We start from the raw sequence: 18681 nt of genomic DNA, 5'->3' as shown, positions 1-18681 counted from the left end.
TCCACTTTAATCTTAAAACTCTCACTAAATATGCTGTCAATTCTAACTTAATTTTGAGCATCTCTGTACATTGCTTGAACAACCTTGACTAATCACTCACTTACCCTAATGCCCACCATACATCTTCTGGCAAAAAAGCTTGTGCCATTTATTGAAGAAGATAGGGGTAGTGGAGTATACCGGTATGAATATATTTTATCAGGACAATGGTGGGTATGCAAATGATTTGTTTTCTTAGCCAACAGAAGTTTCAAACTAAATAAAAACTGATGATATCATATGAGAGCCCTCAGCTGCAAAGCCAACAGTCTAGACCATTGTTGAGATGGCTTGTTCACTGTTGATGGAGGTATGGCTTTGGTCCTAGCTGACAAATGACCTAGGTTGGTCCACCGAATATCTACTCACATCTTAAGGCTTAGTCTTCCGGTATTTATTGAGATTGGAATAGTCTATTGGTAGGTAACATAGGTTAGTTCTGCCACAACAGGGTATAGGTAAATAAAATACAGTTAGTCGTCAAAATTAATAAAATATATATTGACTTCATGCTGTAACACTTATAAATGACTCAACTTTACTCTCGAGCTGGAGCTTCTCCAATATCAAGTTCAAAGTCGTTAATAAATCTTTATAACATGAAACTGATTGATATGACATAATACACTATGTATTTTGTCTCTTACCATGGTAATTGAGCACTGGTTAATTTTTCTATGAAAAATATGAGTGATAAACAACTGAAGATTCTGTCAAGATGAAGCAAATACGTGTGTGGATAATAATTAAATATTTATTCTAAGATAATTATTTATAACCCCTTTTTGGCTGTGCTCTGTAAAAGAAACAATATAAGCTGTTTAATCTAAGCTAAAATGCAAGTTCCTATCTGTGTTTCTTGAACCCTTAAGACGGCTGAATCACCTGATTTGATGTGCAGGGGGGGGGGGGCAAAGGCGAGCAGAGCCTCCATATCAGGAAATCTGTCTTTTTTAGCAGAAGTCGCCTTCAACTCTATTTGTTGCATAACAGTTGGAATTGGTCTCGTCGGTTAGAGCACTTAGATTTGAGTTAAAGACGACTTGTGTTAGATTGGGTTTGAATTGTTAGAGTAGTTTGAACAATTGTTTCCACACTGAAGATTCCATTTGGATGAAACACGTGGATAATTAAATATTTACATTTAAATAATCATCGGTTTGTTTCATCTTTTAAAGGCACATTGGCATGAATCTACACCTGGTCTATCTATCGTTTGGTTTGAACCTACGAGGTTGAGTTTTGTAACCCAACGTTGTTAATCCAGTGTTGTTAGCAGTAGATAAATTATATACATAAGATGTGTAAATACTATTTCTATAAGTCAATACCATTAATTATATTTAAAGGGAGGAAACTTTTGTATAAAACATATATTCCACTTAACATACTACTTGTTTCTCCACTTCTGATGCTTCTCACTCTGTTACTCAATAGTGATTGCTTCATGTCCATTTGCATCTTGCGTTTTTTATTTTTTTTTTGCAAAATACCCACAAGAGGCTTCTCAAAAGGAAATTGACATTATCTACTCAGCTTGCCTACATGAAATTAAAAAAAAAAAAAAAATGAAGCGTTTTAGACAAAGTTCACCATATTTATGAAATTAAAAACTTCTCGACCCATTGCCTCATTACAGTCAAAACAGCTGCTAAGTGTTTGCTTGACCGGTATTTTGATCTTCTTAGAACAGTGAAAATGAGGATTAAACCAAAGAAAAGTCGAAGTTTGTCAATCATTAAAGGTTCTGTAAGGCAAATTCACTTCAATGTCGGGGAGGATATTGTGCCGGCAGTTAAAGAAATTCCTGTGAAGAGTCTAGGACGCCTTTACGAAATTCCACTAACAGACAGACATCGGGGTATGGAATTGCAAAACATGGCCCTGAAGGGACTTGAGGCAATAAATAAAACTTTTTTGCCGGGAAAGATGAAAGCTTGGTGCTATCAATATGGATTAGTATCCAGTCTTTCGTGGCCCATGCAAATTTATGAAATAGCACTATCTCGTATTGAACGGATAGAACAACACGCAAATAAATATCTACGTAAATGGCTTGGAGTCCCCCCCTGTTTTTCTAAAATAGGGTTATACATGAATTCTGGTAGCCTCCAACTTCCTTTGTCCTCATTGGTAGAAGAATTCAAAGTTGGAAAGGTGCGTCTTCAAATGATGAATTTGTCCGGGAAGCACATCCAACTGTAAAAGCTGGCACCAAGTGGTCAGTTACAAAAACAATTGAAGAAGCAGAATCCAGTCTTCGAACTAAGGAAATCATGGGTCTTGTTCAGGTTGACAGGGCTGGTTTAGGATCCACAAATTATGAGCCATTTTCCAAAATGGGCATTAAAGATAAGAGAAAAATGGTGACCGAGGAAATAAAAATGTTTGAGGAGGAAAAATAAAAGCTACTGCTGTTACTCAAGCCAAGCAATGTGCGTGGACAACATGGAGTGATATTGAGCCAGTTAAATTATCATGGAACACCTTAATCAAAATGGAACCACTGGCGATATCATACCTTTTGAGGTCTACATATGACCTACTGCCATGCGCATCGAATCTCAAACAATGGGGATATATAGATTCTGATCTATGCACTATATGTCAAAAAGAGCGCGGTACCTTACGTCACGTCTTGTCTGCATGCTCAAAATCCCTCCCAATGTTTACATGGCGACACAACCAGGTTCTAGAAGTGCTGGTTGAGATAATATCATCCCAGTGTATATTAGCTAACAAACAGCCTGTAACAACTAATGAACCCAGGGTTCAATTTTGCCAGGAAGGCAAATGTCCATCAAAGAGGAAAAATAAATTGAATCCCAATATGAAGTTATTGAATGGGGCAAAGGATTGGAAAGTTTCAGCAGATCTGAAGACATCTTTGAAATTTCCAGTGCACATCATCCAAACAGAAAAGCGGCCTGATATTTTGCTCTGGTCTGACTTTAAAAAGAGTATATTTTTAATCGAGCTAACTGTCCCTTGGGAAGAAAATTTCTCAGAGGCTCATGAACGAAAGAAAGATCGGTACGAATGCGTGCGTGCCGAGTGTATAGAAAAGGGATGGATGTGCAATGTGATGCCTATCGAGGTTGGATGTCGAGGATTTTTAGGACACTCCACCATTTCGCTTCTTTTGAAAATAGGCGTCACTGAAAGGGATTTTAAAAAACAAAAATGTCGCCTGCAAACAATTGTTAGACAGGCGTCATGCTGGATCTGGCGCAATTCGAAGACATTTGCAAAGAGAGCATAATATTGTCCACTTCCGTTCTCGGGCTGCTCTGGAAAAAAAGAAAAAGAGAGAGGGAGGAAAAAAGAAAAAAAGGGGGAGAAGAAAAAAGGAAAGAAAAAGAGGGAAAAGGAAGGGAAAAAAGGGAAAATTAAAGAGAAAAATAAATAAAAATTTGAATTAAAATTAAAAAGTTAAAAATGAAAAAAGTTAAAAACAGCGTTTTTCCTCTGCTTGAATATGCCAGGTAATTTTTTTTTTTTATCCTATTTATTGCTTTGCCCAGCAGCAATAGCTGCTGGTGGCGCCAGGGGTGGCAGTCCCGCTTTAGCCACCGAAACTGTGTCATCACCTCTGGTTAGCGGCTGATGAGGGCAAAGTAAAAGCACATGTGGTCACATGTTGTATGTAGAATATGGAAGCCTCCGTTCAGTCTCAAAAAACGATAGATACCCCCTGTAAGGGTAGCTGCGTATGTAATTATGAGGCAAAGGTTACACAATCTCCAACCACACCTCTCCTGAATCTACACGGCTTGAGTCAAGTGGCAAGGAGAAATGCTAGAGACTGGAAACAATGCCAAGATAAGCGGAGAGCACATACAGCACTTGGAATTCCCAAATAGTCACCCATTTTAGTACTGACCAGGCTCAACGTTGCTTAACTTTTATGATCTAAAGGGATCGGTGTGTCAACATGATTATGCCATGCAGTCTAATATATTTGCGACAATTTAGCATTGGCAGACTAAAGTCCAAATCACTTTACAAATGTTTGGTCATATTGCAGTCTTAAATCAACAACAATCTGTGCAGTTTCATGTTTACTTGCCAGAATAATTGAGGCCTCAGAATCATATGATACTAAGCGTCACTTTAAAAAAAATGTCGGCAAACAGGTTCAAAATTTCACGACTTTGTAACTCGTGTATCTTGGGAACTAATAGATATTCTTTTGGGATTTGTTATAAACTGTAACACCTAAACTATCACACGTCATATTTAACATCGATGATAGTTGTGATGTAATGATTATTGTGAGAATGGTGGCAATGAAATGTGTTATCATTGCCTGTAAACATAGTAATAAAGTTAAAGAAACAAGACAAGTTTTACTGCACTTACAAAGCTTCTTAGTAATTCTGCACTGATGTTGGTGTCAATGAATGTGGTGTGATCACCAGCATCATCAGATTCTTTTCGGCAGTTTATTCCCAGTCTTGAAGTTCATTTTGTTCATTTAGAACACCATGGAGATAAGAGGCATGTGCAGGAGGCAAAGGCAAGCAGAGCCTCCATATCAGGAAATCTGTCTTTTTTAGCAGAAGTCGCCTTCATAAACATTGGATTTTAACCCAACTGACCCCTGTTGGTGTTTCTTGAAAATGTGTAGATGTTGGGGTAGATCATACAACCAGTCTACTCTAAAGTAACTATTTTATCATTGGACAAAAAAGAACTACTAACCATGAAGCCTCTTACCTAGAGTGGACATTAATTCTGTAAAGTTATGAGTGATAGTATCTGGCTGTATGAGCCCCCTTTTTAAAGAGGTAATCATTTTTTTTTTTTTTAAATGGCCCAGCCGATTTCTTAAGATATTTCTCCTCACCTACCTGTCATCTGCAGCTTGCATCTATGTATGTCACTAAACATGCAGCATTGCACATGTTTGCAAGTATCTTCCGTGATGCCGCCTTTCCACCAAGCTGATAGCTATGCAGAAGGAACTGGGCACTTCAAAATAGTGATGAAATCTCCAGCGCAATTTTAAGTAAATTTTCTATCCCTTTCATCTCTCTGCCTATCTGCACAGTGATGGATTGAAAATTTTTATTTTATCCAATAGTGCTATGTTTTTTGGGTTTTTTTTTTTTTTACTAAGAAAGCCACATGGATATGTCTTGCACATTGTGATTTTGGTGGCTGGACAACTCAAAACAGCAGACCCAAAAAGTGCAATTTCTAACTTTAGAATTTGTAAACATATTAGTGGTTTGATTGTAAAAGTTAGAAATGCGAGTTTCTGCTTTTTATCGGATTATTTTTTTCTTTTTATGTGTGTACGTATGTTTGTTTATACGGTATAATCACATTGACACACCGATTCTTGTCAGATTATTGAAGTTAAGCAATGTTGAGCCTGGCTAGTAACAGATGGTTGACCATTTGGGAATTCTAGGTGTATGCACTCTCTGCTTATCTCGGCATTGTTTCTAGTCATCCTGAACCTCCATTTGCCACTAGTATTTAACAACGCTGACTTGGGAAAAATATGGTTGGAGATTGTGCAACTCTTGCCACAAAAATCCCATGTCCAGGTACCCTTACAGTGGGTATCCATAATCTGTCAAGACGGAAACTATTACTCTTATATACACACACACACACACACACACACACACACACATATATTAAAAAGATGAGGAATAAGTTACAAAGAACTTTATATCATGAGATTGATAGGGAACGGAAATGAAAAAAAAATGGGAAAATAACCTTTTTAGACTATGGCATTTCACTATCTTTTTAATTTCTAAGCTAAATGTTAAGTTGCTTTTATTTCTATACCCTTATTTTTGTATAATGCTGATTTTTCTCCTTTTTGATAAGCATTTAGCTTTGAAACGCCATGGCCTATAGAGGTCCTTTTTCCATTTTCTTCTCATCTTCGTTCCTTATTGATCTGATGATATAATAAAATTCTATGTAATTTATTTTATTCCTCATCTTTTTAATTTAATTGATGAATTGCTTCTTTTAATCAAGCAGAGCTTTTACTATCTTGATAGGTTTGCTTTATTAAGGACTAGCGGGGGCGCCCAGCCTTGCCAGGAAGTAATATATGCTTAAATATATCTTAATTCGTGCAGATTTCATATTTATTATTACAGTATATTATAGTGTTCCTAATATATAGAACTGATTTCAACTTAAAAAAAAAAAAAGAATGCCTTGAGTGCCATCAGCTAGAATTGAAACCAAAACATTTAGCAGTCTAGCTGCGTTCTCTACCATCTGAGCTATTACCAGATAAATAAGATTCAAAATAAAACTACTTTAAGCTACATTTGAATTTGCGCATGCGCAGAAATAGAAATATATCAGCAAGTTGAAATGAACAGTTTGCATTTCAACTTGCTGACATATTTTCTGTATGCGTTATTCATCCATCCAAGCAAGATTTTATTCGTTATAAACGATCCTTGATGTATGATCACTATATCCTGTTAATTTCAGTCTTATGTGGTGAGTAGTTTAAGAGTTTATCAATTAAATATTTAGACACACACACACATACATAATCTACTGTTTTATTTATATAGATAATTTGCTTTTCAAGTTCATTTATTGTGTATGTATATATATATATATATATATATACACACTTGGATTTATATTCAGATACACGTTTTAAGTGGTCACTACACAGACATGACAATGTTTCATTCAGTCAGTAATGACCTCATCAGGTGACACAAGTTCTTTCCTCTGAAGGGTTTTGTTCTTGATTAAGTCATTAGTTATTCATAAATGACTGACCAAAACATTGTCATGTCTATGTAATGACCATGTAAAATGTTTATCTGAATATAAATAACAGTATATTGTGCTCTTTTTTATTGGGCACTGTTAATAACCTTGTTAATTCATTGGTTTTCATTTTTGAATATTTTTAATCTGAAATATATAAAACTTTGTCTATGAGTTTGAGTCTATTTTTATGAAATTTCACACAATGGAACTTCATGTGCCTGGTAGTGTTCTTAGATGGGTTTTGTATCGAAATGTCTTCGATAAGTATCGATAATTGAAATAATCCGATGAAAGAAGAAACAGGCGATTTGAACCGAAATTAACACCTTACATAACCTAACATCATAAGTGCATTTGAGAAGTTTTATTACCACGCAAGCCGAAAGGCCCGACATATGTAATCAACAGTAGGTTCTTTAATATGACAGGGGTACGTTTGAAATGAATGTTTCTGGTTAGAGCACAATTGAAGTATGATACTTGATTTTTTTGCATTTTGAACTTTTAGATCCAGTTCAAACAGACAGAAGTTTATAAAAGCTAGAAGTAATTGTAAGAGAGAAATAGCAACAGCTAAGACAGAATACTGAAACCATCAGAAAACGTATTGAAGCACAAAAATTAGGAACCTATGATTTTTGGAAAATTTACAACAGTGTAGTAAATAATGGGCAGTAACAATTCCTCCACTATCAAACAATCATGAGGTTATCTGCACGGCAACCGAGAAGGCTAACATGTTTGCCTCAAACTCCACATTCGATCTGGCAAACCACTCCTTCTCTGACTTTCCTTTGCAAACAGAAGCCACACTAGATGATCTGAAAATCACCCCTTCTCAGGTACATGGTATCATAAAAAACCTACACACCTCAAAAGCATGTGAACCCGATCTCATCCCGGCTGTGCTATTAAAAAATTGCTTTGCTGAGGTTGCTCCAGTTCTCTCCAAACTTTACAACAAATGGCTTAACGAATCTTGCTTTCCTGACTGCTGGAAAACCGCTCTGTGGTATCAGTTTTCAAGAATTCTGGCAAAAGAACTGACCCATTAAATTATCGCCCCATTAGCCTCCTCCCATTTTTCGCCAAAATATTTGAATCCATAATTAACCAAGCTCCAGTTCATCACCTTACAGCTGCTAAACTTTTGACTGACAATTAATATGGATTTAGGCAAGCCTGTTCCACAGCTGATATCTTAACTGTAATCTCTGAACGTATATACCATTCACTGGACAAAGCAGTGGAGGTTAGAGCGGTAGCCCTTGATATATATAAGGCTTTTGACAAGGTATGGCACAATGGTCTTCTAAAGACATCAGATCATATGGTATCACTAGAAGAATACATAATGTAATTAAATCCTTCTTAAGAGAAAAATCCAGGTTGTCCTCGACGGTCGTACATCTAAACAATATGATATAAATGCGGGAGTACCTCAGGGATCTATCCTGGAACCTTTATTATTCCTGATATTCATAAATGATCTTCCTGATAAAATTGTTTTGGAGATGGGTATATTTGCTGATGACACCACTCTCTATAACAGGCACGAGGGGAAAACAAATGAACACATATCTAAAGAAATGGCAGAAACACTAGATGAAGACCTTCAATCTGTAGTGGAATGGGGGACAAAACTGGATGGTCACATTCAATGCTGTCAAGACTAAGCTTATTTCCTTCAATAATTACAAGAAACCTTCTCTACCACCAATAGCAATGGCCAAAAACACATTATCTGAAAGTACTTCCTTTAAACTCCTCGGCCTAACATTCACAGGAAACATGAACTGGAATAGATACATTGAGAGCATTGCCAAGGCTGCTGCGAAGAAGGTGGGCTCTCTCTACCATGCTCGAAATCTCCTTACACCTGAAAGTATCTTGTACCCCTATAAGGCCACTATTCACTCATGTATGGAATACGGTTGTCACATTTGGGCTGATGCATCTGTTACTTGTCTCTCACTCCTGGACAAGGTTCAAAAGAGTCACCAACCTGATAGGTCCTGAACTGTCATCTAGGCTTCAGCCTCTGTCCCATCAACGAAATGTTGCATCCCTCTGCCTGTTCTACAAGTACTTTAATGGTGAATGCTCTGACAAATTACAAGCACTTGTACCCCCTCAACATAAATACACCCGACAAACCCGACAAGCAGCTAAATCCCGCCCCTACATAGTGGAGATCCCTAGGTGTAAGAAAGCCTTCTACTCCAATAGTTTCTTCCCCAGAATTGCTAAACTTTGAAATTCCCTTCCAAGATTCTGCTTTCCCAACTGTACTGATGTGCAGAAGTTCAAGTGTAATGTGAACAGACATGACTGTAATAAATTGCAGTTTCACTTAATGCCATAACCAGCAAATTTTAGCATTGCTACACATATAATTTGCTGATTTCTTTCTGTCCTCTGATGAGAAGAATAGGATTCTTTGAAACTCTGCGGAATAAGGACTTTGTAAATTGTTTTTTGGAGTATTCAGTCGAACAATAAATTTTGATTGTAAAGTTCAACTTAGTTTTAATTTTCTTTCTTTTATAATAAGCGCTATTCTATTTATATTAGATTGAAGTTTACCATTGCTTATATAAGGTAAACACTACATCCTTTTGATTTCATTACTAATATATATATAATGGGTAAAATAGCTAGAGCTTTAGATCCTTATTTTTTCTCTTACTTTTTTTCTTTTTTCTACCTCTGTCATATTTTGTCTTGCCTTTCTTCTCTCTTAAAATACTTCAAATAATTTGGGGTGGGGGGCATCAATAAATATCTTCCTAAGTCTTTTAAAACAGACTTTCAGTATGAAAAAAAATATTGTAGATTAACTCCCTTCACATTTGGTAAGTTGTGACATTTATTCTGAACAGGTAAACCATAAGAAGTTTCGAGGGAATATCAAATTCACATTTGGTCCCCAATCAGCATGTGTATCCCAGTCAGTCATACAGAACCTAGTATTTCCAAATAGTCACCTATCGATTACTAAATAACCAGGTTTGGCATCGTTTAATTTTGGTAATCTAATAAGAACTGATGTGTCGATGGGAGTATGGCGTATATTTTCCGACTTTAAAGTTGAAAAATATATGCTGTATTCCCATAGAGGAAATACATTTATCACCTCGGATTGCAGTGATGGTCAGAGAAATAGTCTTTTCTATTAAGCCTTAATTTCCAAATATTTCTTCCAAACGGTTTGGTTTAGAATTGAATCTTAATGGTTCCGTTTTCAATTTTAGAATAGTGTTTCTTTTTTTTTTTTTTTTTTTTAATCCTCTAAGAATAATTATCCAGACAAACTATCTTATCATAATTGTTATTTTTCAATGATTTTGCTGGAAATCTTAGTCAAACTTTGCAAGAGCCTCAGTATATTTTGTCTGTCTCTGTTTCAAAATTTCTTAACCATTCAATATTTACATCTTTCTTCCTCTCTCTCTTTTTTCTATTTATTTAACACTAGCGGGGGCTACCCGACGTTGCCCGGGTGTTTAGAGGTGTGTGTGCTCGGGCGGCGTGTTAATCAAAACATAAGAATAAGCGAAGTAAATATTTTAAAACTTTACAAAAATCGAGAAAAAAAACTAACGTAAGGCGAACGAACGATGTTAAAGCAAAATTTGGAAAAACAAAAAAAGAAAACAGAAAAACATGTGAAAAATGGCTTAAATAACCCCGGGGGGTACCCGGCATTGCCCGGGTGTTTTTGGGTGTGTGGTCGGGCGGGGGATGTTAATGAAAACCTAAGAATAAGTGAATGTGAAGTAAAAAAAACAGAAAAACAAACGTTAAAAAATGTGAAAAATGGCTTAAATAACCCTGCTTCAATATTAAAATTAAAAAAACTGATTCAAACCCAAAACGTTTAGATAATGAGGCCTCGCTCTAAGCAACTGAGCTAAGACGACGTCACCGAAATTCTGTCGCTTTTTAAAATCTTTAAACTAAATCAGATTACGTCATTTGCGCATGCATAGAACCGAACTCGTCATGAGGACGGTTTTTGCTGACCCCCATCCTCACCCCTTTAGAAAACTGCTGATTTCAGGGTGAAGAAATTAACGTTTTTGGCCAATTTTTCGATATTTGTCAGATGAAGGTTGGAACTTTAAAATGATACCGATCTGGCAATAATCTGTGACCCGTGTCGAAAGTTTTTGCGAGACATACAAACACACATACATACTTACAAACACATTTTCGCTTTTATATATATATAGACTAACGGGGGTACCTGGCGTTGCCCGGGTGTTTGGAGGTGTGTGTGCTGTTAAATAAAAAAGAAACCGGGGGGGGGAGGGGGGGTAAAAATTGGTAGGATTGAACTCGAAGCCCTGAGGCGAAGTTTGTAAATAAAATCGGCCAGCCAGAATGAGTTACTGAAAGATGTTTGAATTTATTTAAGTAAGAACCAAATTGACAGGTGCGCGCACGGAAGTCGTAGAACGTTACGACGACGACAACGACGTAAGCAATAGCTATTCAGCAAATGAGGTCAATGACCAGGTTTGTTTGTTATAAGCGAAGTAAAAAAAGAAAACTTAAAAACGAATGTTAAAACTTAAGCGGGGGGTGGGGGGTAGTCAAAACATCGAGAAAAAAAAACTAACGTAAGGCAAACGAACAATGTTAAATGTAAACATCGAAAAAACAAAAAAGAAACCAGAAAAACGAACACTTGAAAAATGGCTTAAATAAGCCTGTTTCGATATTAAAATTTTAAAAATCGTTGGGTACCCGGGAGTTTTTTGGTGTGTGGTCGGGGGTGGATAAGCGAAGTAAAAAAACCCCCAGAAAAACGAACGTTACATGAAAAATGGCTTGAATAACACTCGTTAAATATTTAAATTTAAAAAACAAAAGACAAAAAGAAAAAAAAGACATCTCACACCACGATTCGAACCTAAAACGTTTAGATAACGAACCAACGTGCTAACCAACTGAGCTAACGCGACGTACATGAAATTTAGTCAGTTTTTCAAGTATTTAAAGTAAATCAGGTCATGACGCATGCGTAGAACCGGTCGTTGTCACGAGAGGACTGTTTTTGTTGACCACCCCCCCTGTCAAATATTGTCGATTTTGGGGTGAAAAAATTAACGTTTTTGGCCAATTCTTCGATATTTTTCGTGCGAAGGATGGGGCTTCAATATGATATCGAGTTTGTGAATTTTCGTCATGTCTGTCGAAAGTTTTTAGCGGACACACAAACACACACACATACAAACATACACATATTTTCGCTTTTATATTTATAGACTAGCGAGGCGTTGCCCGGGTGTTTGTAGGTGTGTGTAAAAAAAAAAAAACAGGTGCCCGTGAAAAAAAAACAAAGCCTTGACGACACGCAGTTGGAAAATAGTAAGTGTGAAAGAAAAAAAATAGGTGCTCGTTTTTGATTGACGTGACGGCGATAGGTATTCAGCAGTCAGCATTTTGTGAGGGACAGTTTTTAATGAGGTCAATAAATCTGTTTGTTTGTTTTCAAAAACCCGCTCCCCCGTCTGATATGACGAAGTCGACAAACGTTCACTGGCTCTGGGCCTGTTATTAGAGTCGAGTTTCGCTTTTTGTTTATACCAAAAACCGAAAGTAACACGTGCCGATGCGGGAAATGTGGAATAATTAACGTTTGAAAGTTAATAAAATTAAATAGACAGGCGAGCTCCGTGGTTAAGTGTGAGATGATATAAAAAGTTTTAAGAAGTTGTGAACCGAGCGAGCGCTTCTCTGAAAGAAGCCTTTTGTGGACATCGAGGAAAAGCATACATACATACATTTTCGCTTTTATATATATAGATAACATTACCCTTGTCCAACACTCAGTTCATATTTACTTGTCTCCCCATAAGGTCAGTTAGACAAAGTTCGATTTTTAATGTGGGAGAAATTCAGCTCCCTAAAAAGGGGTAATCTGGATTCAAATAAAAATTGTCTCAGTTCTAGGAGTTCTCCTTCACTGACAGACAGGTAAAAGATAAAGTGTAGTATCAAAACAGATACTACACCCGTTTCCTCAAGAGGCTATGGATGAAAACAAAACATGTTCAGTTTTTATGTACTGCAAACTCAGTTTCTACTCTACAGTTTTTATACAATCTTGTCCAAATACTTGCTTTCAAATCTTTTGAGTAGCCAACCTTCTTGCAATTAAAGACCATGCTTCTCTAATGAAGCCCTCCACATGATCATACCAGTGCAACTGATCCGATTTTAGGATAACATCTATGTTGGGTAAATGAAGTGCCTTCAGAAAATCCTAACACCTAATGTCTGGTTTGCTCGGGTCTTTCTCTGCAGATCCATGTAATTATGGATTTGTCATTGTTCAGAATTTCCTCAGATTAAAAAAATATATATACAGATTAAAGAAAAATATGTATGATGTCCATACTGATGATGAAGCGAAAATATTATATTCCAAAAATTATATAAATTGATCAAATAATTTTATAAAGAAAATTCTCTAAGCGATTAATGGGAATTTGTAGGCATATAAATCTAGTAAGTACACGTTATTGTAGAGTTATCTCCCTTGACTTTTTTTTCAAAATGATGGGAGTCATATTTTTCTTGAATACTCATAAAATTTTATTTCCTTAGTTTCATTTTTTACTTGATTTTGGGGATATATTTTTGTTTCATCATGGGTATGTACATCATACATTTTTTTATTATTATATAGGGAATTCTAGACAAGAACAAAAAGAAATGAATCTTATTTTTTTAAGTTGAAATGGCTTACAGTATCGTTAGTACATCTGTACTATGTTTCACATGCATGAAAGAAATCTAAATCTGATTCTAATGCCATTATGGTAAAAAAAAACATTCTGCTTTAGTCATTTTAAAATTGTTTCAAACTCACTAATAATTTGAAACTGGTTTATCCCATCAATCTTTCGCAATCCTCTCATTAAGTTCTTTATCTCTTAAGTGACAATCATTCCAACTATTAACACTTATCCTCGAGTGACCATTAGTAAAAAACCAGTATAATTTTTTATTTTTTTTATTTTATTTATTTATTTTTTTATTGCATTTTCACCCCTAACAAGGCACATTGCCACTTTGATGTAGGGGGCTACTATTAGGGACACAGGCTACAGGGGTACTAGGTGGGGAGTTGGGCAGCAAGATGTCGGTTCACATTACACTTGAACTTCTGCATGTCAGAACAGTTGGGGAAGCAGGAACCTGGCAGGGAGTTCCAAAGTCTAGTGGTTCTGGGGAAGAAACTACTGGAGTAGAAGGCTCTCTTACATCTAGGGATCTCTACTGTGAAGGGGTGGAATTTTACTGAAATGTCGGGTTTGTCGGTGGTATTTACATAGAGGGGGTACAAGTGCTTGCAGCTCATCGGAACATCCAATGTTAAAGTACTTGTAGAACAGGCAGTGATGCTACATTGCATCGATAGGACAGAGGCTGAAACTTAGATGATAGTTCAAGACCTATTAGGTTGGTGACTCTCTTTTGAACCTTGTCTAGGAGTGAGACTAGTAGCAGATGCACCGGCCCAAATATGACAACAATACTCCATACATGGGCGAATGGTGGCCTTATAGAGGTACAGGATACTTTTAGGTGTCAGTAGCTTTCTAGCACAGTAGGCAGAACCTACCTTTTTCGCAGCGGTCCTGGCAATGCTGTCAGTGTAATTGTTCCAACTCCTGTTTCCTGTGAACGTTAGGCAGAGGAGTTTAAAAGATGTGCTTTCAGATAAAGAGTCGTTGACCATTGCTATTGGTGGCAGAGAAGGTTTCTTGTAGTTATTGAAGGAAACCAGTTTAGTCTTGGCAGCATTGAATGTGACCATCCATTTTTGTCCTCATTCCACTACAGATTGGAGGTCATCCTCTAGTGTTTCTGCCATTTCCTTAGATATGTGTTCATTTGTTTTCCCCTCGTGTCTGTTATAGAGCGTGGTGTCATCAGTATATATACCCATCTCACAGACAATTTTGTGAGAGAGGTCATTTATGAATATTTGGAATAATAGAGGTCCAAGGATAGACCCGTGAGGCACTCCCGCATTTATATCATATTGTTTAGATTTACAGGACAAATTGGATTTTTCTATTATCTAAGAAGGATTTAATTATGTTAAGTATTCTTCCAGTGATACCGTATGATCTGATTTTCCTGAGAAGACCTTTGTGTCATACTCTGTCAAAGGCCTTAGATATATCAAGAGCTACCACTCTACCCTCCCCTGCTTTGTCAAGTGAATGGTATATACGCTCGGAGATTACAGTTAGAATGTCTGCTGTGGAACAGGCTTGCCTAAATCCATATTGTTGGTCGATAAGAAGTTTAGTATCTGTAAGGTGATGGAATAAAGCTTTGTTAATTATGGACTCAAATATTTTGGCAAAAAGTGGGAGGAGGCTAATGGGGCGGTAATTTGCTGGGTCAGTTCTTTCGCCAGAATTCTTGAAAACTGGTACCACAGAAGCAGTTTTCCAGCAGGTAGGAAAGCAAGATTCGTTAAGGCATTTATTGAAAAGTTTGGAGAGGATTGGAGCTACTTCGGCGGAGCACTTTTTTAATAGCACAGCCGGGATGAGATCAGGTCCACATGCTTTTGCAGTGTCAAGATTTTATTATAATAGCATGCACCTGAGAAGGGGTGATTTTCAGATCGTCAAGTGTGGCATCTGTCCGCAAAGGAAAGTCTGGGAGAGGGTGGTTAGCAGGGTCTAGTGTGGAGTTGAAGGCAAATTGACTGGCAAGCATGTTAACCTTCTCGGTTGCTGAGCAGGCAACTTTATGATTGTTGAATAGTGGGGGAATTGTTGATTGCCCATTATTTACTACACTGTTGTAGATTTTCCAGAAGTCACGGGTTCCTAATTTTTGAGCTTTGATGCGTTTTTGGGTGGTTTCAGTAAATTCTCTCTTAGCTGTCACTATTTCTTTCTTACAGTTACTTCTGTTTGTTTGAACTGGATTTATGTTGGTTAAATATGTGGTACGCGTGCTGCCTTTGTGCGATAGCAGCTGCACATGTGGAGGTAAACCATTGGGGAGAGTGGGGCTTGCTATAAAATTTAAATAAATAATTTCAATGTGTCATTTGTTTTATTGATTTGAAGAATATTTAAGTTTTTTTGTTTTTTTTTATATTATATTTTTTTTATATTTATATTATTTAATTATAATTTTGATATTTGTTTTTCATTCTTTTTCAGATTGCAGCAAAGTTTTTTTTTTTCTTCCCCTGTATATCCATGGAATTATTGGTTATATTCAACACCTACTTATTAAACATCATACATTAAAGAAAAAAGATTGTGAGAAATATTAAACTCCTTTGCACCTCTTTAAGAGGAGGAGGAGGAGGAGGAGAGTAAATGCAACTTTAAAACATCATTCAAAGAGAAGGATTAAGATACCCTAAAAAAAAGATGGGTTTCAAGTGTAGCTTCTGCTCAAAGATTTTTACGCAAAAATCGGACTTGATGTTGCATGAGGCGCACCATGCAAGGGAGGCCTTCTTCAGGGCTTATTCCCAGCAGCAGCAGCAACAACAACAACAGCAACAGCAGCAGCAGCAACAGCAACAGAAAAATAACAATATGTCTAAAAAGACATCTTTAAGTAATACTTCGTCCAGCTCACCATTAACACTTTTGAATCTCAAGTGTGTTTATTGCCAGGAGGTGTATCATGATCAGTTCAGCCTTTCCGAGCACGTGCAGCAACATCATATGGGTAAGAAACTATTGTCATGCCATTTATGTGATAAGGTTTATCAGCAACCATCAGACCTTGCAATGCATCTGCGCATTCATTCTGGAGAGAAGCCCTTCACATGCAATATTTGCAACAAGTCCTTCACGCAACTCTCGAATCTTGCAGCTCACAAACGCATCCACCAAAGCGAGAAACCCTTTCAATGCACCGAGTGTTTAAGAACTTTCTCTGATTCGACTTCGCTGTCACACCACATGAGGGTCCACTCTGGGGAAAAGCCGTTTCAATGTGACATCTGCTTCGAGTCGTTCTCCATCTCTTCAAATCTCGTCATGCACATGCGAACGCATTCCGGGGAGAAGCCATATCGATGCGATTTCTGCGACAAATCCTTCTCACAGTATGCGCACTTGGGCGCTCACCTCAAGTCGCATGCTGATGAGCGTCTCTTTATGTGTAAGATTTGTGGAAAGGCGTTCACCCACGCATCGAACCTGAGCGCGCACATGAAGATGCACTCTGCTGAAAAACCATTAATATGTTATAGTTGCAACAAGTTGTTCTCTGAACCTGCATACTTGACTGCACACATGCACACGCACACGGTAGAAATATCCGCTGCTTCCATTGGAAATGTTATTATGTCGCCGAATGCCAACCCAATTGGTAGCACCCCTAATACCAAGGGCAGGCCTCCATTGACCATGTCTCCTTCTCCTTCCCACCATCTTCATAAGAGTCAACCGTTGCAACCTAATCCGACCCCTGCTCATAACCATCATGCAAGGGCTCATTCTGCTTCAGAGATTAAGCTTTCAAGCACAAACCATGGCAACCACATTGTTAATGATAAGAATCCACCCATTGTTTCCAAAAACCACGTGAGGAACCATTCTATGACTGGTACCATACCAATACATTCCCATAATGAGAAAAACTCCAAACCGCCAACACCAAAGTCACAACCGGAACCTGAAGCTGTAAAGAAAATGTCACATGATGAGATGGTTAAAATCTTTCATGAAGTTGCGGTATCTTTGTGGGGAGTCAGTACAGAAGACTTTCTAACGGATGTGGTTGTTGACACGTCTTAATTTTTTTTTGGATAAGGGTTTAAGTTTTTTTATTCCCAGATTCAAATCCATTTTATCCTCATGCTGCCATGTAATTTTTTTTTTCTTGTGAGCATAGTCCATACGAGGTATACCTTGTATGTGCTCATACATACACTTCCATTTTGGGGAAAAAGGTCAGCTTTAAAAAAAAAATATAGGAAAATTAAAACAAAGTAGAATTTTTTTTTTTTTTTTTTTTTTTTTAAGATATTGAAAGTAAAAAAAATAAAATCAAAAAAAAACATTCTTGTCTCAACAAAAGAAATTTAATGAGATTAAAATCCATGATGGAGACTAAATTGAGAAGAAAGAAATAATTTGATCATTTTATCTGATTTACCATTTCCCACTGCAACCAGTTCTAAGATTCTTTTTTTTTTTTCTTTTTTTTTTTTTTTGTCTAAGCCCTTATGTTAGAATTTTGATGTTATTCGCGTTTAATATTATTATAAAATCCTTTTCCTTTCTTTTTCTTTACCTTGTGAGTGATTTATAATTATTTGCTTAGTATACTCAGCTAATTTTTTTTTTTTTTTTACCATTAACATTAGTTAAAAAGGAAGACAATAGAAATTTAGAAAAAAAAACTACTGAAATTCCTTTAAACCAAAAAGAAATAATTATACAGGTACACCAGCAATTTTTCCAACTTTTTGGGTTCTATGGTGTTGTACTATTTCTCAGAATAATGGCAGCTGTAAAATATACACACAGAATGTACAGAATTAATCTGTGCTCAATTATCAAAGTAAGAGTTTAACATATTTATTTAAAAAGATACAGGGTTAAAAACGAAACCAGTTTCATATCACAATCCTATGGCCGAATTTCAAGAAGTCAGAAAGATTTTTTCTAATTTCTGCACTTTAATGCAGAGAATGGTAATTTTTTTTTCCTCCAGTTTTTTTTGTCATTCAGGAACAGGGTCATTATATATATATATATATATATATATATATATATATATATATATATATATATATATATATATATATATAATTTTAATTACATTTTCATCCCAAACAAGGCACATTGCCAC

At 36.6% G+C, this 18681-nt stretch overlaps 1 protein-coding gene across 2 annotated transcripts in view; it reads left to right on the top strand.

Annotated features, from left to right (window-relative positions):
- Nucleotides 1–17995, top strand: part of LOC145277779 (uncharacterized) — a 34030-nt gene extending 16035 nt beyond the window's left edge. The window contains exon 2 of one of the 2 annotated variants that reach the window (XM_080129534.1): nucleotides 16023–17995. In XM_080129534.1, the coding sequence (XP_079985660.1) occupies nucleotides 16239–17621 (1383 nt within the window). In that variant the 5' untranslated portion in view covers nucleotides 16023–16238 and the 3' untranslated portion in view covers nucleotides 17622–17995. The remainder of the gene's footprint in view (nucleotides 1–16022) is intronic. The other variant, XM_080129535.1, reaches the window with a different exon arrangement.
- Nucleotides 17996–18681: the final 686 nt, after the last annotated feature.

This window comes from Euprymna scolopes, chromosome 6, assembly GCF_053919585.1.
Source record: "Euprymna scolopes isolate OS-2025 chromosome 6, ASM5391958v1, whole genome shotgun sequence".
Taxonomy (NCBI): Eukaryota; Metazoa; Mollusca; class Cephalopoda; order Sepiida; family Sepiolidae; genus Euprymna; species Euprymna scolopes.
Note: the sequence above shows the minus strand (reverse complement) of the source record. Positions and strands in the feature narration are given on the sequence as shown.